Raw genomic sequence first — 26,425 nt, forward strand, 5'->3', positions numbered from 1 at the left:
GTTTAATTTCTCATATTTATGCACAGGCAAGTAACAGTTTAAACAAAAACTTGTGAAGTAAAATTTTCTGATTTAATACTTCACAGGGAACAAAGTTAGTTTTATGGATTGAATGTTTATATCTCTGCAAAATTCAGATATTGAAATCCTAATGCCCAGAGTGTTAGGGGGTAGGGACTTTAAAAAGTAATTATGTCATGAAGATGGGGCCTTCATGAATGAGGTTAGTGCTTTATACAAATCGTCGCTAGAGAGCTTGCTTTCTCTCTCTGTCTCCGCCATGTGAGGGTATAGAAAGAAAATTTCCCTCTGCAAACTAGAAGGAAGATTCTCACCAGGCACTGAATCAATGGGCACCTTGACCTTGAACTTCCCTGCCCCTGAGCTGTGAGAAATAGACTTCTATTGCTTTTGCTATCCAGTCTATGGTATTCTGTTATAACAGCCAAAACTGATAGAGACAGTTAACTTTCCCTATGTAAAATTGAGAAAATAACCTTTTTCTTAAAAAAAATTCAGGAGTTTTAGTACCCAAAGACATCACCTTCTGTGTTCTGAAAGCATATTTTTTCTACCAAATTCAAATGGTTGAGTCCTGATTTTTTTACAACAGCAGTATTTCCCATGTTTTAAAAATTCTCTCCTAAGATTTTAATGGCTGCATAAATTTAATGGATGAACAAAGAGTCTATGTGCTCAACTATTTGTCCACAGTATTTTGCCTGAGAATTCTCAAACTTGCCAATCAACCATGAATGGTTGTGGTTTTCTAGATACATTCAATACTTTATACCAGTTTCAAATTATTACTTTGCCCAGTTAGCACAGCTGCTTTCACTTTTTTTTGGTGAAGGTTTAATTATTTTCAAACCTAAACTGGTGTTGAGGTCAGGGAGTTGAGATTAAAAATGGAAGATAATGTGAAGATCTAGTCCAGACCATCACATTCAATTGAGTGGACTCAGGTGATAACACGACTTCTTCAAGACCACGCAATGGTTGACCAAGATAGCAAGAGAGCGGGTCTCTTAATACACTATTTTTTTTTTTTTTATGCCAGCAGGTCACAATGCTCCTTTTTTATGTAAACATTTTCTATTTTTCCTTCCCGATTCTGAAATGTAATTCACAGGTAATATAACTTACTTACACATGTATATGTTTTTAAACCATCCTTTAAAAATTAATGTAATGAGGAAATAAAAGGTAAGATATAAAATGATATGGAAAAAATATAAGAAAATGATGACTTTACTGGTAAGATGTAATAATGTCAGATGCTCACATCTATATGTAGAATCACTACAAACACAGCTGATACGCTTGAGTTATATTGGCAATTTGTATACCACTAGTGGGGTACCCCTGTTGTGATTTTCTGAATTGGTAAACAAATCTTGGTTAAAAAAAAAAAAAAATAGGAAAAAAAGTACAATGCTTCTTTGTTATATATAATGCTTGAATTCCCAGGAAATTCAGTAGCTTAAAATCATGCCAAAAATTGTGCTCAGAATAGAGTTAGTTTTTGGGCACAGGTAATTATAAGCTGGTTTTCACCTACATAAATGTCAAGTAGAACATTCAAAAGCTATGAGAAACAACTCGTTTGTATGGAACTCTCCTGCACACTGCAGAAGGCACAGCATCCTTGGCATCTGCCCACTGAATGTCATTTGCCACCTATCATTTTGACAAGCAAAGACAGTGTCCCCATAAATGTCTAAAACTGCCTTAAGGGTTGGTATCGGAATCTCTACTCTGAGACCATGTTCCTTCCCATTTCTAGAAGAACAGAAGAACATTCTAAATAGAGACTTCCGAAGAAAAATTCTGAACTGGAATTTCCTTTGTGAGATAGTATAATCACACGTTCTCTGTTCTTTCTTATCCTTTTAAAATATGATGTGCGGCGGTGATGGTGATGCAGATGGTAACAGCGACACTGGGTCGGTGTGATAAAAAGAGGACCCGATGATGCTCTTATTTCTCAAATAAAACATCTCGTCCAGCCCCACACCTCAAATACACGTCAGCACACTTACCTTGTGTTGCACTCATTTTTTAAAATCACTTACTAGTCTTTTTGCAAAACCTCAGTCCAGTAGGACACAGGTCCAAATTCAGGCTTTGCCTGACAATCCCGTGCCTGAGGGTAATTCTCTTAGTATATTCAAAACCACATAGTTGGGTTTCAAAAGGAACATTCTGAGAATTAACATTTGGGCTGTTCAAATCGTACTGACAAATTCATTTCTCTCTTCAATGCCATGTATTTCTGAACAAGAAATGGGAAAAATCAATAAATTCACATTTAACTTGAAGAATGTCGTAAAAATGTTTGTTGTGCTGTGGAGCAAGAAAACATGCTGCCAGTCTGTTCTTTCTGATAAGAACATTCTTCTTTGAATCACAATTTTGTTATGTATTTATCCTTATTATACAAAAGCTTGTGGCAATCGATGAGAAGAATGTCTGCATCTTTGGTTTTATAGAAATTTGCATATCAAAAATATGCAACGATGTAGTGATATATCACATAGAAACATAGTTCAATAAGCATAATATTTTTCTTGGCATTTTTGAGTGAAAAGAAACGTAAAGCAATACTTTGTCCTGAGTTCTAAATATTTTCCAAAGAAATCCTCCATGCCTCTCTTTCATTTATTTTACATAAAGAAGTAGAGAAATGTCATGGTGTAATATTTTCCTGTATAATAGCATTAAATTAGTCTCTTTCTTCTGGAATGCTAAGAGCACTTTGCTATTTCCTCATTTTATCATTATATATAGCAAGTTTGTGGAGCAGGATAAGACAAGCATTGTTCCTATTTTACAAGTAAGCAAACTGAAGCATTAATAGACAGGAGCAAGGCCTGCTCTCAACTACTTCACAGGGCTTTGCAAGGAGCAAGTTCCTAGAGCAGCCCACGAAGAAGAGCCAGGAGTCCCTGCTGACCACCACCTTGAACCCGACTCACGTACAAGGAAGCTCAGCCATGTCTTGGAGGACCTGGGGGAGTCAGCTTGACTTAAATGTATGCAAATCCCTCACAGAATAGCTTGCAGTCAAGTCATTAGAAGTCATTTAGAGATACTTTTTTTTCCTGGCAAACAACTTGAATGATAATACTTTAACTCAGGCAGATACTAAAATTATTGTCTTCCCTCCTACTTCCGTCATTTTCTTTCTTCTTGAAGTGAAAATAGGGCTGTATCGGATCTTTGAGAATAAAGCATGCACATTGCGGAGGGGCGGGGGTGGAATTAGGTGTTGATAAATCTTAGCGGAAAGGAAGAATACCACACTTGCACCAGCTGAACTTACAACTGAATGACTCCAGAGAGATGGCGTTTTCACTTCAGTGTTCCAGGCAGAGTCTGCTGGAGGCAGGAAAGGCAACGGTTCACCTACTGAATATTATCTACATAACTGTTCAGTGAGTGACATGCTTTTCTTAACTGTGATATATCGATTGCTGTAGCAAAATCATTGTGATTATGCACAATCAGTATTTTAAACTACACATTAAAAGAAAAATGAAATCCATTGATTTTTTTTACATTTCCAATGAGGAAAAAAAGCAAGCAAAAAACAAGCCAGCTTAATGAGATTTAGCCTTTCGGTTTAATTTAGCATCTTTGACCAAGTACAGAGTCACTCAATGGTTTACACATTTGCTTCAGATAATTCTCTGCCTTCCAACAGTGTGGCTAAAATTCCATCACAAGACAGAAGATTGAGAAGCATCAGTGATCACTGAGGACAGGAGATTTGACAAGATATGGTCATGGTCTAACACACCAGAACAATGAGCAGAGACTGTGAACATCAAGCCATGCAACTGGATTAGAAAACAAAAGTGCTGGCCTTCCAAACAGAACACATGGCCTCTGCATGCTGAACAGAGCGAGGGGCTTCGGAATCCATTAGAAAAAAAACAGCAAAATAGGAAAAAGATAAGAGATAACTGGACTGTGGGAGAAAGACACCTATCAAGGAATTTCATAGGAATTGAAACAGGGCAGCATGAATCCACTCTGCTAAATGTTCGCTGACATACCTGTGAATGTTGGATTAGGGTGGAAATAGCAGCATCCACTAGAATGGGGAGCCTGGGTCTACCCCTTCCTTGCCGGTATAGCCCTTCTTTGATGTGTGACCTTGGTCAGGTGTCTTTGTTCCTTCCCAGCTCGGTGTCCTCTTTTGTAAAAGTACTGAATTACACCGAGGTGTTTCAGAGGCCCCTTTTAATTTTAAACAATCTAAAATTCTGTGGCATCTCAAAATAACCTAAAGTAATGCAAACACGCACTTCTAGTAGTGACCATGATAAGCAACAAAAATACCAAGGACTGCCTACAGGTGTCAGTATTATATGAGCCCAAATTGAGCACATTTATCACAAAGCAAAGAAAATACATCTGGTCTATTTGACAGAAATCAGATCATCCTGAGAAAGAGAAATGTGTCAAAAGGTACCTGATTATGTGCTGAAATAGGAAATATTGTTCTGGTTGCAGGTGACCTTTCATGGGAGATCATTCACTTTCTGGTTATGCTGTCAAGTAACTTACTACTGCCCTTTAAAGGTCATTGCCATGGGTGTGCCCCTGGGTGCTTCTGAATGTATGCATCTGATTTACTTCCCCTCATAAAATATACTCTATAATGAAGCACCCCTCTCCACTCTGAGTCTGGTAGAAAACACGTTTCCCCTTGTATTATAATCATATTACAGTTAAAGATATTGGTGGAGGAGAGGGAGGAAAGGAAGGGGGCTTCATCACAAAATCTTTGTAGCCTTCACTGATCATGGAAGTCAAAAGCAGACCCCATTGGTCCTGCAAGGAAATATTTTTCTCTCTTCTGTAAAAGCATGTACAGGATTTGTTTGCCAGGGACTAATAGTGGATACTCAGCTTTATGTAGGCTTCTTCTTCAACCTTTTCTGGTTCAAGATGCTAGTCTTAGAGGGACTAAGTAATGCTCGGTTCTGATTCCCTGAGTGAATAGGCTAGGGCCATGACTGGAAACACTCATTAAAGTGAGGGATAGCTAGGGAAGGCTGGGTAAGACCTGCCTAAAGCCAGATTATAAGATTAGAGCTCCTTCAGAACCCCATCGGAGTGGGGTCCTGTGGCCTTAGCTGGGTTTTGCCTTAATTATAGAGATTGGGGAGCTGGGGTGGTCAGGCTCTTGTGAAGACATAAAAATATTTCTTTAGTAAATATTTCTTGAAAGATCACAGAAAAAGCTTTCTTTGAGAGAAGTGATAGGCAAAGAAAGGAAAAGTAGAGTAGAGTGGAAAAGTAGGAGCAGAGATATATCAAATGGTGTCTGAGTGTATTAGCTACCTAGGGTAAATTGTCACAGACCCGGTGCTCAAAACTACAGAAGTTTATTCTCTTGTCATTCAGAAGGCTAGAGATCAACAGTCAAGATGGCAGCATGCTCGGTTCTTTGGGGAGTTTCTGAGGGATCATCTGCCCTGTGCTTCTCTCCAAAACTCTGGTGGCTCCCACTATCCTGGACTCACTCCTGGCTCAGCCTCCATTTTCCCATGATTTTCTTGCCGTGTCTAAATTTCTCTGTTTGTTTGTTTGTTTTCTTATACAGATAGCAGATAATGGATTTCAGTCCTACCTTAAATCTAGCATAATCTCATCACAAGATCTTAAGTATATCTGCAAAGTCTGTATTCCAAATAAAGTCATAGTCACAAGTACTAGGGGTTAAGGCTTATATGTTTCTCTTTGGGGATCACTATTCAAACTACTAAAAGATAACAAGCACTTATAAGGGTATAGGTCAAAGGTAGACTCTTCTCATTTTTATTCTCTATGTGAGGGAATAACTGAAATCTACTTCTGTGCGCATAGACTAAGTCAAGCCTACACACCAACATATTCCATGCTGAGGAACTAGGTCTAAACGGATCCATTCTTTCATTAAATAAACATAACATATATACCAATTACCCCCTTAGTAAGTACAGTGCTGCGTGACAACACAAATCACAGGCCGGCCCTTGTGGATTATTACTTTAAAAGTGACTAACAGACAACTTTACCTTAGACACTATTACTGGTAATATGAAGCAGAAGTAAAGAAGGAAAAATTAAGCCAATATATTTCATCATTAAGGTTATATCTTATGAAATATAATTCATACTTGACATCACATGAATTGGCCTCTTGGTACTGTCTCTTGAAGCAGAATTTTTAAATATTTTCATTCTCATGAATAAGATTTTTTAAGAAAAAATTAATGCATGTAAAGACATTCTCCTTGTGTGAAATTGCATTTTAAAGGGGAAGAGGTATTGGATTAGGAACCACAAGGTCTGGGTCTAGAGTGGTGGTGCCAAGTGGGTGACTTTGGCAAATTGTTCCTGGGTCTTATGCAGTTGAATATACTTTGCAAACCAAGGGAAAATAGACTGCTCAGCTGTCCATTTAGTTCAATGCCAGAGTCATACCCTAGACAACTATGTCTCAGAGTCTGACCACATTAGCAATTCGAAAGGCCAAACTAAAGCCCTCCACAGAGGTGAAGAATTCAGGGGAAGAGAAGGAGAGCCAATAAGGAGTTTATAAGATTTAAATCTGAAAACTTTTGGTGGTCTCTTTCACCTTTCTTTTCTGGTATTGCTGTACAAACCAGCGTGGGGTTGTAGTTGTCTTGCTCACCAGCAGTCCTTGTCATAGCAGTCCTTGTCTAAGCAGGCACAGGGGGAGTCACTCCTCCCCATTCTGTGAGCATTTACAGATAGAATAAAAGCAGCTGCCAGTAGTTTCTCTCTACAAGAGGAGAAGAGAACCGTTTTTAGAGGTATCCAAGGCAGAGTCTGAAACGCCCTTGGGCCATCATCTTACCCGGCTTAGCCCACTAACCTTCTTAGTCTGTTCATGACCATCATAGCAGAGGTCCAGTGAGGGGAATGAGATGATTTTCTAGCAGAATCGTAATAAGTAAAGACAAGAAAGCTCCAACCTCTAAGGGGAGAAAAGTAATTCATTGCCCTCTGATTTATTCCTCTGCTTTCTACTCACCACTACCAGGTTCCATGCCAAAATAAGCTTGGGAGGAATTTTTCATTTAGGTTAATATATTCCTGTGGGCCTTAGGAAAGTACTTTACCTTTATTAAACTTACCACTGATCCTGATGTTCAAGTCTTCAGAGCATAGGACATCATGATCGACAGAGACTGTACTTGTATATGTATATGTGTTGGGGAGAAGGGAGAAGGAGAGAGAGAGATTTGAAATTAAAAAAAAAAAAATTGATCCTACTTGCCAGGAATGTGAATAGAGACTAGAAGATGGAATTGATAGTCATATGGTCCTGGGAACTCAACAGCTGACCCCCCAAAAAACAATAGAGATAATACCACCAACCTACTTTGTCACTATCGTTACCCCTATCAGACGGAGATTAAATAATCAAGAGTGATTGCAGGCAATAATATTTAAAACCTTCAAATAAACCTCTAAGTGCCTTTTATTTTGAAATTCAATCAGGCACATTCCAGGAGGATCTTACTGACTGAGGAGCATAGTCCAGAGATCATCTAGATAAAGAAATTTAGATCCTGTAGTTAGGCAAGCTTACCTGATCTGTAACAGGACAAGTCTAACCATTCCTTAAAACAAGGCTATTTGCAGGTTTCCTGGTCCAAGCTCACTGAGGTTGTTTGGACCAGTAAATCACCAGATCACCAGACAAGGATTTTTCAGCACTATCCCTAGGCAGAGTTGTCCTGGGCTGAGGATGTCCTAAGAGTCTGCTTCATTCATCAAGAAAGGAATTGGGGAGGTGTTATTTCTTTAGAGCTGGAAGCAGGAGGAGCTGATGATTATCTTGCAATAAAGAAGCAGGGCTCAGTAGGAGAAAGACTTGCACCTCAGTGAAGTGGTTCAAACCAGTCTGCACGGCTTTAGGAAGTTCCCCAGGCAAGCATCAGGTGATATTATTAATTGCTGAAGAGCTTATATATCCTGATTGCAGGATTATATGAGTCAAATATCTACAGAAGAATATCAGCTCACATCATGGATTTTGGAAGGTTTGATATCATCATATATGTATATATATATTTTTTAAGTTTGAAATTACCAAGGACTTCTTTCAGGTGCTTAAATAAATCTTGGTTTTTAAACCAGAAATTTAAATGTGTGTATGCATACCCAAACATACACAGCTCTCCTAGGAACTAGAACTTCAAATTCCCTAAGACACTTTAACAGTTGAAAATTTTTCAATGGAAAAAATTCATGGCTGGTTAAGTTGAATCATTTATGAATAATAGTAGAGCTTCAAGCGAAGTAAAAATCTTGAGTAATTCAAGAGATGATTGAGTCTTCAATGAACCTGTGCCTTGTATTCAACTTTTAGGAAATACTGGCTTAAAGGAGATTAGTCTATATAAGGGGATATGTGGTATGTGATGGGAAGGAGTGAATCAGGTATGTTCATCATCAGTCCATACTGAGCAAAGCTTCAGTCACATAGTTCTATTGTTAGTTGTTTTGAAGACTATTGAAGAGAAGTATTTTTTTACTAATGTTTTCATTACAAAGTCAAAAAACTTTTATTGTTGACAGTATTAAAGGAAAAAACGTAATACTTTTTGCATTTATTCAACTGCTATTTATTGAGTTCCTCCTTTGTACTGACTACTCTTGGATAATAGACACTCAATGAAAATTTAGATACAGACTCTACACTCATGGAGCTTGTAGACTAGCAGAAGAGACTGACTGATAAACAGGTAATTGCAATGCAGTGTGATAACCGATGACCGATCTTCACTTGTCTGAGAACAGGCCCATACCCATAGAGGTGGGCCTCAAGAGCCAAGTTGCAATACAGAACTCAGTATCCCTTAGCCCTCGTGACTGCCCCAGAGATGGGCACTCAATCCCAGCTGGTCAATCGGAATCTCTTTCTTTTGTTTTCAGATTGGGTTTGAGAAAATGCTAGTGTATCAGAGTGGATTGCTTGAACCAGGTAAATAGGAGCTAAGGCCAGAATAGGCAGGATGGACCTAGCATGGTGATATCTGACAGGGAAATCTGGCCATCGAGAGAGATATAAGAAGAGAAATAGTGGCAAGAGACTATAAGACTCCAAAGAGAAGAGAGGGAAACTGAACAACCCATTTCCTGGTGGCTTTGCAGCCATCGAATTGGTTCCCAGCTTTCTTGAAACATAATTGTTCAACTTTGCTTCAGTTTCCATGAGATACCCCAGTGTATTTTTTTTAATAATTTTTTTTTTTTAGTTTGCCTTGTTTAAAATGGGGTTCTATTAGTTATTACCAAAGGTATCTGGATTAAGACATATACCTAGAGGGGTAAGAATATGACGTTATGAGATCACATAGGAAGGAACGAACTCAGTCTCGTGGGAACCTGGAAGGGTTCTCAAGTGAAGCACTATCTGAGCTGAACCCAAAAAGGTGAGCCAAAATCAGCTAGGCAGAGAGCAGGTGGGGGTCAGGCGAGGAAACAGCACATGCAGAACCCAAAGGCTACCCAGCGTGGCATATTTTAGGAGCCACGAAAGGTTCCCTGTGGATGAAGCACAGGTAGGGCAATGTGCAAGTTTGTAGGGGGAGAGGATCAATGTCAAGAGATGAAGCTGGGGAGATAAACCGGGACGACACAGAGGGCCCCCTTCGGCCATCACCTGGAATTACTTGGGCTTTGAGTAGAAAAGGCTTCTTTCAGAGAGCTCATTCTGTTTGACTTGGGCAAAAGCAGCACCATGCCATCTCCTGGTGGAGCCTGAGTCGTAAGAAAAAAATCAGTAATACTCATTCTGTCCTTACATGAAATGGTATTTTGTTCATCATAGATTTTTACATGATCTTCAACTTTTTAAAATATTGCATTAACATATTATTTATCTTGATTACTGCTTTATCAGTGCTCCCTTAAATTTTATATTTGAAGTGAGTGCTTCACTCACCTCACCCTTTTCCTAGCCCTGGACCGAAGAAAATAAACATTGGAAACTCGGGCCATGGGCAAGTTCAGATTTGCTATAATCAATACAGCACCATGTGGGGAAAAAAAAAGTATAACAATTGCTTAGTGCTTTTCAAAATTATATTCTTGGCCATGGTCATTGGTTGTTGTCATCTTTTGGGTTTCCTGAAAACAGATTTTCTGGTGGGAGCTAAGTACAGGTTTCCTTGGGGCATGCTCTCTGAAGGAAGGCAAGGTTGGGTAGAGGAAGAAGCCAACCTGCAGAGCCACTGCCTCAGCCCATCTATGGGAAGTCTTGGAGCTGGAAAGACTCTTGCAAGTGTCCTAATCGAGGCAGAGGGTCCAGAGCTTTGTATCCCAAGGCCAGTCATTGGTTGTGGGTGCTGGAGAAATGATAATGTCACTGAAGCCAAGGACAATTTCCAGTAAGGGACACAACAGTCAGTAACTGATATTTAGAGTTTTCCAATAAACCATCTCATTTCAAAGCTTTTAGAAGTTTAATCTGTATTTACACGTATTTATAGAGAGTGGGCCAGAAAGAGCTCATCAGTTTATTAGTAGACTCCTGTTGGTAGTTTCACTGTGAAAAACGATCATTGTTCATATGAGTAATAAAGAGAACTGTAATTATGCTATAATATGAAATAGCAGATTAAATATTTATTTCCACTGTATTTTCTTCCACTGCGTGAGATATTGGGGATATAAAAAATTAAATGGACAAGGTTTCTTGGTCCTTAAGAAATTTATAGTTTAGTCGGGAGACGTACTACGATGATCCTTGCAATAAATATGACCTGACAAAAGCATACACGAGGGCTGCGGGAAAGCCCAGTCTGGATTTTGAAAAGGAGATGAGTCCGAGTTGAGTCTGGAAGGATGACAAAGTTATTCAGGTGCATGAGGTGAAGTATAAAGTCAAGAAAGAGAAGTGCCTGTTCCCAACGTTGTAAGTAATTCGACATGGTTGGACTGTGGAGACATGTGGTACTGAGGATTGGGCTCCGAAGGGTCTTGAATGACATGTATATGAACTCACGCTTTCCTATAAGCTACAGAATCACTGAGGTGTTTAAGCACGGATTAAGTTCCCAGTATGGTCTGGTCAAGCAACTGTATTATCTACTGCTGTGTAACTTAAAGACTTAAAAAACACAGCTTTCCCATCTCATGAGGATAATTAAAGTTTCCAGCAGGGCTGAATTCTCATCAGATGCTTGACTGGGGAAGGATCCACTTCTAAGCTCTCCCACGTCATTGGCAGAATTCATTTTCTTGCAGCTGTAGGATTTATGGCAGCTTACTTCTTCAAAGCCAGTAAAACACACGCACACACACACACACACACACACACAGAAGGGGAGAGACAGAGACAGACAGAGACTCCGCTAGCCAAGAAAGAGTCTTATAATCAAGGGAGTGACACCACTCCTGCCATATTCTATTTCTTGAAGCCAGTCACAGGTCCCTCCCATGCTCGGGAGGAGGCCATTATACAAGGGCATGAACACCAGGTTGAAGGCACCATCAAGGCTACTCTCTGTGTTTACCCTTCTGTATGTTGCTGCCTAGTCCACTTGTGAAAGGAAAGGTGGGCTGCCAAGCATGTTCCCTGGCATAGTCCATTGTTCTATTTGGGAGGAACTTTGATCTTATGCCCTGTATCTGTTAGTGTCACATGAAATTATTATTTATGCTAAAATTCTAGAAACTGAAAAGTCTACTAAGAAATATTTATGCGATAGCAGCAAATATCACATATTCTGCTTTACCACTATTGTGTCTACTGCATCCATTGTGGTCAAAGGCAATATTATGATGCAGAAAGTATGTGATTAATTAAATTATGCCATAATATGTTTTAGAGGACCGCTGAAAACAAATGCTCAGTCAGCTCCTAAAATGTGTTTCTTGAATGTTTAGTGACTGAGACAGTGTGTCCTTTCCCTCTACATTGTATTATATCTATATAGTTTATGTGGCATACAAATGTTAGAGACAATTCCTACCTGTGCTGTGGCATGTTTCGTGCGATGTGGAACACACTGCGTGGGAGTTTAGGTCTCTGATACATGCCATCTGGTGATTCGGTGATATGTATGTGAGTAAACAGTGACTCTGCTGTTTAGCTACTTAGTATGTGCATTTAATTAAGTTCACAAATTCTTACAGGCATGTGGTTAAAGGGGCCTTGGCAGATTTCCCCTCTGGAGGGGCTTGGCACTGTGTCGCTGGAACTCTCATTGGCTTTGGAATTCAAAATGTGCCTGCATTAGTAACAGTATGTGGTGGTTTCCTATCTTTGCAACCTTTGTCAGCTCACGTTTCAGTGTATAGCCCAAGAAGTTTAATAATTCTTATTGAAATAGAGTCTAGTTATTTTCACGAACTATATCTGTTTGCTTCACATTAAATGATCATTTATGAACAAAAAAGGGAGGAACACCAAAATATGAAAGTATCAAAACAAACTGCATGTGAGGTTTTATCTTTCCAGTACTTGTTCTTTGTTTTTTTCTTTTACTTTATATTACAAAGCAACTCAGTGAATGTGATATTTTTAAAAATAGAAACCTACAAAAATTAAATAATTTTTCTGAAATGCAGTGACTGAAACGTGGTAGTTTGGGATCTAATTAAAGTATTTCAGACTAAAATTGATGTGCACGCGCGTGCACGTGTGTGTGTGTGGTCTTAAAAACTGGGTGCATTTTCCCAGCAGATGGTATGGCATTCTTTTTGCAGCAGTGCAGGGGAAAGGAAGTGAGAACCAGGAAGAAGTCTCTCCAGCTATGACACTCACAAAGCTCTGATTTAGGGAGAATGGATATTTCCTGGGCCTCAGTTTAGCTCTAACAATCAGGTTCCCTGAAGAGATGCAAAAGAAAAGCAAATATAAACATGATAGAACATCCTACTTGACTTAATCTTTAGACTTAGGACATCTGTAGGACTAAATGTTTTTGCTTAACTTCTCAGCAACCTGCTTGTAATCAGCAAGGAGTTAAGGGGGCTGGGAGCGAGGGGAAGCCCCTCACGGTGTGAGCATCTGAGTAGGTCGGTGTGGTGGCTGCAGGGACACTGTGTCTGCCACAATGGGCAGTTATTGATCTGTAGGTCGTTGGTGAGAGATCCCTGTGGACAGACTGCAGCTACAGCTGTAGGATCTTCCCCGCGGCATGTGAAGAGGCTTGCTGAGAGAATCTGCAATTAGACTGGAGAAGGAAGAGATGGTAAATTTTCCTTTCTTACCGAGGATGACAAATTGGATATAAAAATCCTCTTATCTATTGAAAGCGAGTGACTTTGTCATTGCAATAGCATAACTTTAAAAGTATTTGTGATGCTCGTATTATTCCTGGCGCTTTCTTCCATTGTCTCCTTTCGCTTGAAAATATGAACCTGAGAGCAGACCCTTCCATAGACAGTTTCGTAGACAGCTGTGGAAATGAGAAACACTGTCTCTACTAGAACATCATTTCGTCAGATTGTAACTTTTCAGATGTTATACTCGAATGCCAAATATTGTTTCTCAGAATCTCAATATTTTTTTTCCTTTTTATTCCTGTCTTCTTCCTGCTCGTTACCAGGAAAGCCGTCAGTACAGTGCCTGTGCTTGCCGGCCCATGGCCTGACCTTATGTGACTCAGACTTGCACCTTGGTCACTCGAGTGTCCCCCTAAAACCCACTGCTTCCCTCTGGCCATCGTCCATCTCCGCACATTCTGCTGTGACAGCTCCTCCCAAGGTTCCTGCCTCTCACTCTTCTCCACGAACATTAGTTTGGGTTTTTTCTCCTGCTTCTTTCCCCATGATCCAAATATATCATGTTTATGGTTTTTACTAGGGTGTCTCCTTTTCTCCTTTTCCCTAACAGCCTCATCCACACTCATAGAACTACAGCCAAGTTTTCAGAGGACTCAGAAATCCCCATCCCTGGCTTCTCACCAGACCCCGAATGTACAGTTGGTGCCTCACACTCTGCACATGTAAAAAATTGGACTCATCTTTCTGCACATCATCTTCCTAGTCACACTGGCTCAAACGCTAGATGTTTTAGCCTCCTTCCTCTGGTTTTCTGATTTCATGGAGGCCGTGAGACTGTCCAATGCCCTCTTGATTGACAGAGGGTGCCAGGGCTAGACTTTGAGATCATGGCCCAGGCCAGACCTCCTACTCTTCCCTAGTGACCTAGCGCTGAGCGTGGAGATCAGGGGGCGCCCTTTCCTGGGAGAGACTAAAGGTTGCCCCATGGCTTTGACAAATCTTGCGTAGATATCAGTCTAAGAAGCATCCACCCAACCTCCCATCCCTTTCTCCTCCTCTTGGGGTCAGACACAAGTGCATCATGGTCTCTCAGCCCTCCCAACCTCCCTCAGCTTCCTCCCTATACCCCTTTTTTATAGGCTTCTTTAAAACTTGCTTTAAATAATTAAATTTGGCCAAGTGACAGAAAAAATATATATATATATATATATAATCAGTTATGGTAAATTTGTTGGAACTAATATCAGGGATGTGGTAGTATGCCATTCAGAAAGTGAGGAACCCTACTACAGAGAGGTGGGTAAGTGACAGTATTGTGGAGGGCCGATATGAGGTGTCTTTTGTGGGCACGAAGAGAAGAGATGACCAAGCAGTGGGGGCAGAATGGAGGACAAAAGGAACGTAAGCTCATTCTCCTCCTGGTTCTGTGAGTGAGAGGAAATGAGCTAATGTTCGCCAACCTATCCCGTCCCCACAACTCATTGTGATTCAGTCCTGGAGTACCCACCTTTTGCTGGGCACTACAGATAAGCAAAAAGAAGAGTAACGCAAGGTCATGGCTGTCATACTAGCTAGTGTCTATGGCGAAATGCATGTTGGTGTCTGCACGGCCAGCTTGCTATCAGGAGATAAGAACAGAAAGAGGTCAGTCTAGCATTCAAGTACCATATTCATGGCTCTTGGCTGCTTTTCAGCTTTCTCTCCCACTACTTCTTGTATTAAATACTCTTATATTAAAGTTGACTACCACTTGGACACTTTATAGATTATTTCACGGAACTCACTTGGCCTATACTCATATCCTATATGGCCTGGGAATGACTTTGCATCCTTCTCTTCGACATCTTTCCCCAACCTTGAGTAGGCTCCAGTTTTCCTCTATGAAATCTCTCGGGCCACCCTAACCCCTTTAACAACCCCTTAACAGTATTTTATATGTACTTCTCTTGTGACCACTGTCACCCTCTGCCATCCTGATATGTGTGTACACATTCATTTTCTCCTAGACTTGAGCTCCTTGGGAACATCAGCGTTGCTTTCTGTAGGTATCTGATTTCTATACAATGCCTAGAACAATCTTTTTATTTACTTATTTATTTGTTTTTTAATTTATTTATTTTTTCATGGTGACATCGGTTAACGAAATCCAGCAAGTTTCAACTGTACACTTTAACAGTAAAGCATATATATATTTACCTTGTGTGTTCACATCCATAGTTAGATTTTTCTCTGTCACCACATATTTGAGCCCCTTTACCCCATCTACCTCCCTCCTCCCCCACCCCCTACCCTCGGGTAACCACTAGTCTATAGTCCATGTTCATGCGTCTCTGTGTGTATGTAGGATAATCTTTTTATACACAGTAGACATTCAGTAACATCTCTTGAATAAGTAAATAAGTGAGACCACTGAGGACATTTTCATGAAGTGGTAGAGGTTAGTTTCGCATGTAAACCACTTCCTCATCTTTGTTTCTTAGTCATGTCCAACTACATTTCATGTTTCATTATTTCTTGTGAGATTCTTGCCCTTTATAAGATTTGAGAATTCAGAAGAAAGGCTATTCTGCATTTTAAAAGCTAGAATACTGCAATTGAAAGTAATTATTTATATACTGGAGACTATACCTGCTGCTATGAATTTTAAGTACAATTTGATTTTTAGTGTAAGTTTTCTGTATTGTTATCTTCTGTTTTGTGGTATGTAGCTGCGGCAAGAGAGCCAGGATTATTTACTTTGTAATTAGCTACTTAAATTAGAAAGTTCATACTATTTATAAATATTTTGCATTTTGAATAACTCGACAATTAAAAATATTTTGGATTAAAGTTAACCTAAAATTATAAATACCTGCATTTCATGATTGCTAATCTGAGATTTGGGAGACAATAGACATCATTATTGCTTCTTCCTCGAAAGATTTGAAACTTACTCTGTAAACGAACTGGCTAGACCTGAGTTTGTGAGCTGGGGATGATACAGCTCTGGTTTAAGACATTTCTTCCCTTTGATACCCTGATGTAGAGTCATTGTAATGCATTCTGATGGCTTGATTCTCTTACAGTCTTTTGCTCTTTTTAGAAGCAACAACAAAAGAATGTGTTACCATATTTGGATTTGTTCTTTTTGGATTTCTGTTACCATTTTTTTTCTCTTGTCTGCCTGTGGTTATACGTTATAATGACTTGGGGCAAAATAAGCTAAAAGGAGATTTTACAACAACATGGTGCTTTCTTCTCAACACATTGCTCACTCCTCACGCAACTCCCTTCGCATCATAAATAAATTAAAAGTTGGTTTTCTTCTAAAAATATAATGATATTCATTAAGAAAACCCTGGCTGAAATAATCTAGGAACTGCTGGAATTTATTTTTAGATCTTGATTTCTTTATTCCTTTCTTCTTTCCCTAGGTAAGTGATGTTTTCTCTTCATTGCTTCGGGGAGTGTTGGTTTGTCTGGTAAGTGCTCATTTTATTGTGGTGTGTTGTGTTGCTTCAAAGCTGCATGTGAATGGCCTAAGAGAACCGAAAGGCACATAGGAAAGTAAAGCAGGCTTTGGACATGCATTAGGTTGAAAATGCTGGTGTGCGTTAAATCTTTTTTAAATTAAAATTTTTTTCTCTGAGGTCTTGCTTTGACGTTATGTCATAACGCACTTTGTTCTCCAGTCTGGAAAAGGGCCCAAGAGTTGATTGAGTATTGATGAAAACTTGTCTTTTACAAATTCTTTTAATGTGGATATTTTTTTCTTTTACTTTCTTTTTGTTTACATTTTCCTGCCTTTATTGGAATGTTATTTTAACGACCCGCATTCGGGTTTTGATAAAACATAAAATTCCATGTAGAGGCTTTTTGCTGAATTTTTTGTTCCTTCCTTGTGTTACTCTCATCTTTCGGCTACATTGTTACCAAGAAGCTCATTAATCTTCTGGTCTTTTCCTCTAGTATCACAGTGACGTCATTGGTGTAGTATTATGTATTATGATGCTCCAGTGGTACTCTACACAATGCGGTGATTAAGTCCTACTTTACAGTAACATTTTTTATTAAGCCACAGAAACTGATATGTTCCTACCTTTCCTAGCTATAATGACAGAGACACATTATTTTATGGATTTCCTTCCTTATGGACAGAGGGTAGTTGTTTTTCTAGGTATGTTGTTGACAAGATTTTTATTTTAAAAGAATAAATGAGGAGTACTCTGGAAGGGAAAAGAATAGTAGGGGGAAAAACAAGAGTTCTTGGATTTGTAAATCAAATTTTATAGTAGAATATAAACAATTTCTGATGATTTTATTTTAGTTTTTATGATTGTTGACTTCTACTTTGAGCTGATACAGATAAAGCTAGACCACATTGTCTTTAACATGAAATACAGGAATTAAGTCTCCCATGTCTGACAGGTATTTGATTATATTATTGGTTATTGGTCCGGGTTATTGGTTTTGTTGATAGTGCTTGCTCTTTAAAGATACCACATTGGGTTCAGCTGTATCCTATTATTTACATCACATTCCCCGTTCAAAAAGCTCTTGCTCTTACATTAATTAATTTATCTGAGGTATATGTAGTATGTTGCTTGAAGAACCTTTTATTTAAACATTTAGAGTTGTCTGTTTTTGACCTTAAAATATATTTTACTTATGTTTAATCTGACCTTAAAATATGTTTTACTTTTGTTTATGTGTGTTTAATGTAATGTGTTCGAAGAATACCTGGAGGTCAGCTGAATTGCTCTTGAAACATTCAAAAAACTATAGATGTTGCTTTAAATAACCTGTGTGAGATTTTGACCCCATGCTGTTTCCAGTCCTGTGACAGAATCTTTCTATTAAAGATTCTGGATTAAAAAGATCAGAAAACAGGAGACAGCAAAGGAGGGTGAAGGTTAGATTTCAAACTTGCATAGGCTGTTCCCCGGACTTTGAAGCCCATCAGAGACCCACAAACATGTGAACCAAGATATTATATGAACAGCTTGCTTAACAATGGGCTGTATAGGGAACCACATTTTAAACTGACAAAGTTAGCCCATGCTGGGAGTTTTTTATTCTCTGCCTTTTGACCTTATAGTATGTCATAAATGAAATACAGAAGTATAGGCTTAAAAAGGCCGAGGGCTACTTATTTACACACTCCTATGATGGGAAAAAAATAAGAGTGAACAAATGCAGTATGTTTAACTCTATCCCTTAACTCAGGCAGCAGTAAATATGAAGATGCTTTCTTTGGTTCTAATCTGTCCCATTTTGGTACAAGATCTTTGTTGTATTTAAATTCTTTTCACTTTATTCAGGTAAGCCTTTATTCAGAAAGGTCAAATCTGGAGAGGTGCTGAGTTTTATTTTCACTATAAAGAAAACTTGAAAATACCTTATTTGAGATAAAGTCTCTTTTTAACTTAGGCTACTTCTATTGTGAACATCTTTCACTTTGAAATCAAATCCACTAGAGTTTTTTGCCAGTGAACAGATCTAAAATATAATTACTTTTCTTATTTAAAAATGCCAATTCAGCTATCTCTAACATAAGGACCATACTGAATTTCTACTGCCGGGTAAAAGTAACTATATGATTAAATGAGTGTGAATTGCACAACATTCATTTCCATATTGTTTTAAAATCCCATTGTGGTACTATTAGCTAAGGTATACTATACTTCTTCAAAATTAAGTGTTTAGTTATACTAAGTAAATTCTGTTATATAGTTTTTATTGTAGAATCTAAATATGATCAAATATAGAATTATACCGAAGAATGAAATTGCAATTTATCTCTTTGCTCTAGTGACTTGTGGTAGTTAGTACTGCACTGAGAATGAGAAATGTCCTGATGAAGCTACATTATCAGGGGTGGGAGGTGTAAGCGGGGGATTCAAGATACACCAGCATCAAAAAAACAAAAAAAGGAAAAAGAAAAGAAAGAGAAGAGGGATGATAATACAAGGCGGAATATGGATCATAGTATAGAAAAATAAGTGTCTTAGAAGAAGGGGGAGCATCGAAAATTTGAACACAGTTAGTTGTGCAGAGAAAATGTAGTTTATTTTTCTAGGACTGATCGGATCATTTTGAAGTCTGATCATACCAAGCAAAGGGAAATTTGGATTTGCCAGTTAACATATTTCAATTTCTTCTAATTTAAACAATCACAACTATGTAAACAAAGTTCAGCTCCCTGTAGATCTGGCTCAGATGATCTCTGCTCTTTCTACCCCAGCTGCCACCCTCAGCATGGCAGGCTGCATGAGGGGGCTTGTGGCACCACCTCTTGGTATTGTGATGGTTCACACATGTGAACTGACTGGGGCCCACTGAGTTGTGTCATGGTTTGTGTGGCAATCAAGCTGCTGCTGTCAATTGTGGTTTTGCCTCTGTTGGCATGTCTTGGCCTCCTGGGGTCCAGCTAACTCGCAATTGGCTCCCAGCTCATCTGATCACCCTGTAGCTAGGGTGCAGAGACAGTTTGTGCTGGAGGGTTCACAGCCAGAATCATCGGCTGCCCTCTCTGCTTTTCTGAGGGCACAGTGGAACTTTGGAATATCTCCCAAAGCAGCTCAGTTAGCACAGGTCTATTAGGGGCCTCTTGTTGCCTCACTGCAACCAACCATTTGGACTTCCCAGATTGTTCCAGGCACCCTTAGAAACAGTCTCTTTCCAAAAACCCAAACAAGATACAGGATAAAAGCCTTTTTACCCTCAACATTACTCAGCCAGTCAAATACATCTGCCTGCTGGGATTTTGAAATAGAGAGGGAAGGTCAAAATACCTGTAATTGCTTCCCCCTCCTCCATGACTTCCTCTTCTTACAGTCCTTCTGCAGTTGTGTTCTATATTCTTTACATCACATCCTGAGTCCTCTATACTTCTGGTATATAGTAAATCCTACGGCCTAGTAGCCAGGCTTGGCTCTCAATATGCTAAATGAGAGCAAATAGGAGTTCAAACAATTATTTCCTCTATCAATTCTGGCTTAACTCAAAAATTCGATTTTGGTAGTCAAACCTGAATTTGATCCTTCCTTCCTTTTTTCCCTCCATTCCTTCCTTGCTTCCTTTCTTCCATTCCCACTAAGAACTCTAATGTCTTCTATATACTAGGCAGGTCAATTGGCTTACTAGTGAACAACTTATATACACAGAAATGCAAATAAGGGAAGTACATTAAAATGTGTTTACCATATTATGCTACCTTCAAGAAGGTCAGTACGGGTTCAGGAAGATTATGCGTGTTTGATCGACAAGGGAGACACTAGGTAGTGTTTATTATGTTTGATAGCTTGTATGGGGAGCATCTAAAAGGACCAGGGTTAGAATGAAGGGGAATTTGGATGACTGGGCCAGTGGTTCCGTCACATAGAACCACATTCCCAAAGTGATTTTGGCAAAGCGGTAGTCCAGTAAGATGTTCTGAGAGATGCAGAACAAGTCTATTCTGGGTTGTGACATGCTACATATTCCCCTCGGAGACTAATAATGTATGTTAGCAAATTAAATTTTCAGATAATTCCCGCCATTTACCCACATGGGTCATATTCATGTAATACTTATTAACAATTCAGAAAATTCATTTTGAGAGCTGCTGCTAAGAACTGCTATACAGCAATGAAGCTGGGAATAGTTTTTGGTGGGAAAAAAACATAGGTGAGTAGGACTTTAAGAATTTCATACCATTTTTTTTTTTTGAGGACTTACTATACATAAGGCACACTGTAATTAATCAGGTAAATTTCTCCTAATTATTGTCTTTCTGTTTAAGCTATTTTAAAGTTTGCTACATAGTACAAGTAAAACAATCTGCTTTTATTTGAAATAGAATATAATCATAGAAGAAGTTACCAATCCTCTCTCAAAATAATTGTTTACAGTGAATGGTTACTATTTCCTTTGGTGGGTAGACCTGATATATTAATCGTCATAGATATCAATTATATTTGACATTCTGAACATAACAGCAAGATATTTCAAATATTCTTTCATGGTAATATTGTTTAAACTAAGCGTTTTAGTGATCTCTGAAAGGACCTGTATGAAGTAATACGTGGAAGGGCCTACATTCTATTTTATAATAAATTATCTCTCTTTTAATTGAAAATGTTACAACTTTTTATGTTAATCGTGATAGAATGCCTCAGAGGACTTTTTTAATTACATTTTTATGGCTTGACCAATTCTACGTTTTAATTTTTCATTTCTCTCTCCTTTCTCCATACAATAGTCTTCTTTTTAATGCATTTTTATCTTCAGTGAGTACCCCAGCATATTCAAAGCATCCCAGAGCCGATGTTGGTAGATCAGTAGTACTAAGGTCAAGAGCTCCAAACTCATTCTAGGGCACTTCATTTGTCAATAATCACTTTGTCCTTTTTTAAAATGTAGTGCATTTAAAAAATAATTATTTAAGTCTTTATCAAACATGGAAATCCACTGTAAATCCTTGCTTTATTGGAGGTTACTCATTCAATTACCACTTCTCTAGAATTTTTTTCTCTTTCTCTCTTCCTTTGCCACTTCAGCCATTTGACTATCAGAAATCTTGTCAGGAAAGATAAATGGATATGAAATTTCAATATAAAAGCGTGTAGGGAAAGACTAAAAAGATCACGAAATGTCAGCACTGAAGAGAGCCTTTGAGACCAGGCAGCCTGGTAGTCTGTTTACAAATAAGCACGTGAGAACTAGATGTTTGGAAAGTGGAAGGACTTGTCTGAGTTCATCCTGTCTTGTGGCTCACGATCAAGTTCTCTTCCTGTCGCATCACAGTTTTAAAGAAATTTGGAACTATGCTTTCGAATGAGACATTGAGATTACCTGTGGTAACTTCCAATGCTGTTTATTTTTGACAATGTTATAACCAGCTAAAATATATAACATAGATAACAGTTCTACTTATGCCCAACATCACAGTCTTACTTCAGATGGCTAACACAATTATAGGTAAATGTACTCATTATTTGAAATGTAAATATATATATGTAGAATGTCTAAAATTTCCAAAATATGGGTCATAACACAGTTCATGGCTTGTCTATGTGATAAATGTGTCTTTGATCACTCAATTTTAAATGCAATACATTTTGTTAGGTGATGTGCCAAGGAATGGCCTGTAATTATGATGAAGTTCAGGCTTCATATTATAATGAATTAGCTTTTATTTGCAGCAAAGGTTAAAACTATGTAAATTTTTATTGCAGAAACCACTAAAAGAAAGCATAATTATATTTTTATAGATAAACCATTTTGGAAATTTCACAGAAAAAAAATTGAACAAATTAACAGTAGTTCGTGGCAGGGTTAAGCTTCTAGAGACATTCAGAATGAGTCATAATATCTCTTTATACTAATGTAACTTATACTGAAGTTTGAAAGTGCAAATGTGGTCGATTTTTTTCTCTCTTATATCCACTAAAGAATTTTAACTCAATACATTAAGTCATTGTTTTATCACCTTAATGTTTCGATTTGGATTGTATTGAATCACATTTAGCAAGTGAAATATCTGTACCCTTGCAATTAAATTAAGAAAGGGAAGTCTGACAGTGGTCAAATTTCATTTTGGGATATCAGATTGGAAACAGCAACTTACAAATGAAATACTTGATACCATCTTAATTTCAGATATAGTCACAATTTGGGAAGTTATCCCTGAGTTATTTCCATCTATGGAGAAAATTTTATGAGATCCTAAAATTACTTAATAGAACCCTTAATGGTTAATTCTATAACTTTATATAACACTACCTAAACTGATAGTAACTGAAAATATTGCAAATAGAATGTCATGATTCCAGAATGCCTAATTTTAGTAATGACATTGAATCTCCCTTGTTTGACATTACCAAAGAGTTAGAGGTGACTTTATCTTGTTAAATTATAGGTCTTAATTTTGAGTGCAATTCACCCGAGAACACTTTGCTGAAGTATTTACCTGCATTAATTTACACTATTCATACCTTAACTGTAAGGATTAAAAGTCTACATTTTTTATATAAAAACAGTTAAGTCATCTCTAAAAATTTTATTACTTGCAGATAATATTTCAAGGCAATTATGTATTTGATTTTGTTGCTTTAATAAACTCTAAAGCCTAATGCTTTTGTTTAATATAAAAATTAAGGTTTCAGAATCTCCATAGTGATTGTCTCCTGTGAAAGAATGTATTACTTCATAGATTTTAAATTGCTCAAGGGTACAAAGAAATATTAAAAAATAATGTCATAGATCATAACAAAGCCAATGTTTTATATTGTTTTTTTTTTGCAAAATTTAAAATTAATTTGAGCAGCTAAGTCTATTAACATCAAAGAGTAAATCTATTTAAGTGAAAAATTATTTTCATATGTAAACTTTTTTATGAAGAATATTAATGGAAATTTTTTCTTACATATTGAATCATTTACCTTATTTGATATGTTTTCTTGGAAGGCAAATATATTTTCCTTATTATGTCCCTCCTAGGAGATATTAAAAAGTCATGTATAATATTTTTGTTTTACAACCAATGCTATAGCATTTGTACAGTTATCTCTGAGAATTTCTTTCTTGATGCTCCTGCTTCAGTGAGAAGATTTTAGCCATAGATACTTCTCAATTTAGCTTACAGCACTAGTAGCAAAGTACCATTCCACTTCTATAGTTGAACTTATTTAATTTTGTAGCCAAATGCATTAACTCCTCCAATTCCCATAATCCAATTATTGTCCTTTCCCAACTCCATTGTGGGTGGACAGGTAATTTGTCTTTACCTATCCCTGAACTCCCTCCTTCCTAACCCACAAACTGATTCAATTGCATTTGACATGCAAGTGCAGAAAACTTTAATTTCCAAGTTAAATTATATATATTATTGTAATCTGTCATTTAATCAATTATTGAGTGCCACCACTGATCAGTTCACAGATAATATTGCCTGGATATACATATTTTATTCAAAACATAAAATATGTGCTTTTCTCCATCATAAAAAAGGAAAATTTCAGTGAAAATGCATGCAGACACACTTAAATAAAATTAGAAGAACCACAGGTTGTTGTCTTTTTGTATTCGAGATTTTAGTTGTTTGATTTTAGAAGGTTTTGCCTTTTTTCACCATGTAAAATTCAGAAGCATTGAGGATTTTGGAGAAAAGTTGAAAGCCACCTGAAAACTAGCAGTCTCGCAGCTCAGCCTCCTCTCCTCTATTTTCTGGTTCCATCTGCCACTCACCAGCTCAGACGCACTCCCCAGTTCTCCCAGGAATGGGAAAATGCCCACATCCTTTGCGTAGACTCTCCAGCATAGCTTTTCCTTTTCTGTGACCCATGAGTGACTAGGGATGTCTGGGCCACTTGGCGTGTTCCAGATTGAAGGGAGATTGGACAGTCTTTAAACTCTATACTGGTATCTTTATGGGTTCTCAGGAAGACCTTTGCTTGGAGCTTAACTTGGAGACCTTTCTGCTGCCTACGCCCTTTAGTGCAAAATTTGTGTCTTTGTGGAAGGGCTGGGTGACAAAAAACAATGTTACCTTGTGTTTTTTTCTGCTGCAATGCAAACTCATTCACAAAGCACGCCCTACACTTTCTTAGTTTCCAAGGGCAGAGCATGGTGGACCTGTGCTAAATTAGGGGCTGTGTGATTGGGGTTTCAGGGATTGCCGCTCCCCTGCTACTATCCCAAGGAACCCCAGATTTCATCTAATTGAATTCCACCACAGTGACTTATTTATGTTTTGTTCAAGGAATATTCTCATTGCTTAAATTTGGCACTTAACGTGTAATATGAATAGTGCTATGTATGTATGTCATCAGTATTGCAAAGGACACAGTTTTCAGTGAGTGTTCAAATTCAAGTGACTATTCAATAATTGTTATTCATAGATTTAAATATAAGAGATATCAAGAGCCCTAGAATTATGCTATGTTTGAGTTTTGTTCATCCAACAGTAAAAGTGATTGAGTTGCTAGGATTTAACCTTGATGAGTGGCTGTTTCAATGTTGATAAAAATATCAGAAATGACCGAAGTGATATGAAAATCTGTGAGCTTTCCTGTAGCCCCAGAACAAAGCCAAGGCATAATTACTAATGTACAATCATGCAGAAACTATCGGCATCCGCATAAACTAACTTGTTGAAGAGTCTGGTGCTAAACCATGTCTTACAGGGGAAAGGTCCATAGCATATGGGATATATTAGCCATTTAATTATGAATTAAATTAGAGTAGCTTCAGTGATGACTTAGAAAAGTATAAAATCTATCTGAAATATAAAAAAAGCTTATTGAAATTTACCTAGCAGGTTGAAATCATATGAAAATGCCAGCGTTCAACTGTTTACAATCTGCAAAAATGAAGATTCCATATGGTTCGACCTAATAATCAGCAGTTGGGTTGAGCAGTACTGTCTAGGTGAATTTTAACTTATTGTGGTGACTGTTGTTTAAATATTAGAATAATGACTTCCTAACTATGACCTGATTAATAATGACTAAGCGTATACTTTATATTTTTAAATGGCATTGGAACACTTGTCAATTCCAGGGTCCCTTCTAATTGTGCCTTAACCCAAATCCCCAGGTCAGGTTTTAGACTAGGATTTTGGAATAATCTACGAAAAAACTAAAGGCCTTCTAAATCCATGTATTTTACAGATAGCTCTTTGAATAAACTGTAACATAAAAATGTGACCCCAATAGTTAAAACTGAAATAATTGTCTTTGTCGAAGGATAAGAATGAAGTTTCCCAAATTATTAACTCATCAAATTTTTCCTATATGCCTTGGGCATAAGTTGCTCTGGTTTTGGAGCAGGTAAAACTCCTTTTTACTATCAGAAGAATTGTCGTGATATGGAAAAGCATTTTTAGCCTGTAAATCTGTAATTCGATCCATTATACTTGAAAGCTAAAGTCTTTTTTTTTTTTTTGAAATATACAACGTAGCTTACATTCCATTTCTGTGACAAGGTATGCATGATGATGAAATAGCGTCAGGGTCATGCAGCCATTTGGAATAAAGAAACGTGTTCATAGAAAGAAACTTGGAATTATATTTTTTAATAATTGTGGAAATTGTAATTTTCTGGAAATGGTAGATATGTGTACAAATCAAATCACCTGACCATCTCCTTTTTGCATTATGGCTCCAGCTGAATTTCTTGATAGAATTATACCTACATT

At 37.8% G+C, this 26,425-nt stretch overlaps 1 protein-coding gene across 1 annotated transcript in view; it reads left to right on the forward strand.

Moving 5' to 3' along the window:
* The window catches only part of SAMD5 (sterile alpha motif domain containing 5), a 352,062-nt gene extending 331,827 nt beyond the window's left edge, over window positions 1-20,235 (forward strand). Inside the window, exon 2 of the mRNA XM_036218394.1 lies at window positions 16,680-20,235. Within this exon, the coding sequence (XP_036074287.1) occupies window positions 16,680-16,808 (129 nt within the window). The 3' untranslated portion in view covers window positions 16,809-20,235. The remainder of the gene's footprint in view (window positions 1-16,679) is intronic.
* The last annotated feature ends 6,190 nt before the right edge of the window (window positions 20,236-26,425 follow it).

The sequence above is a fragment of the Rousettus aegyptiacus genome, unplaced genomic scaffold (genome assembly GCF_014176215.1).
Source record: "Rousettus aegyptiacus isolate mRouAeg1 unplaced genomic scaffold, mRouAeg1.p scaffold_m13_p_1, whole genome shotgun sequence".
NCBI classification, from domain to species: Eukaryota; Metazoa; Chordata; class Mammalia; order Chiroptera; family Pteropodidae; genus Rousettus; species Rousettus aegyptiacus.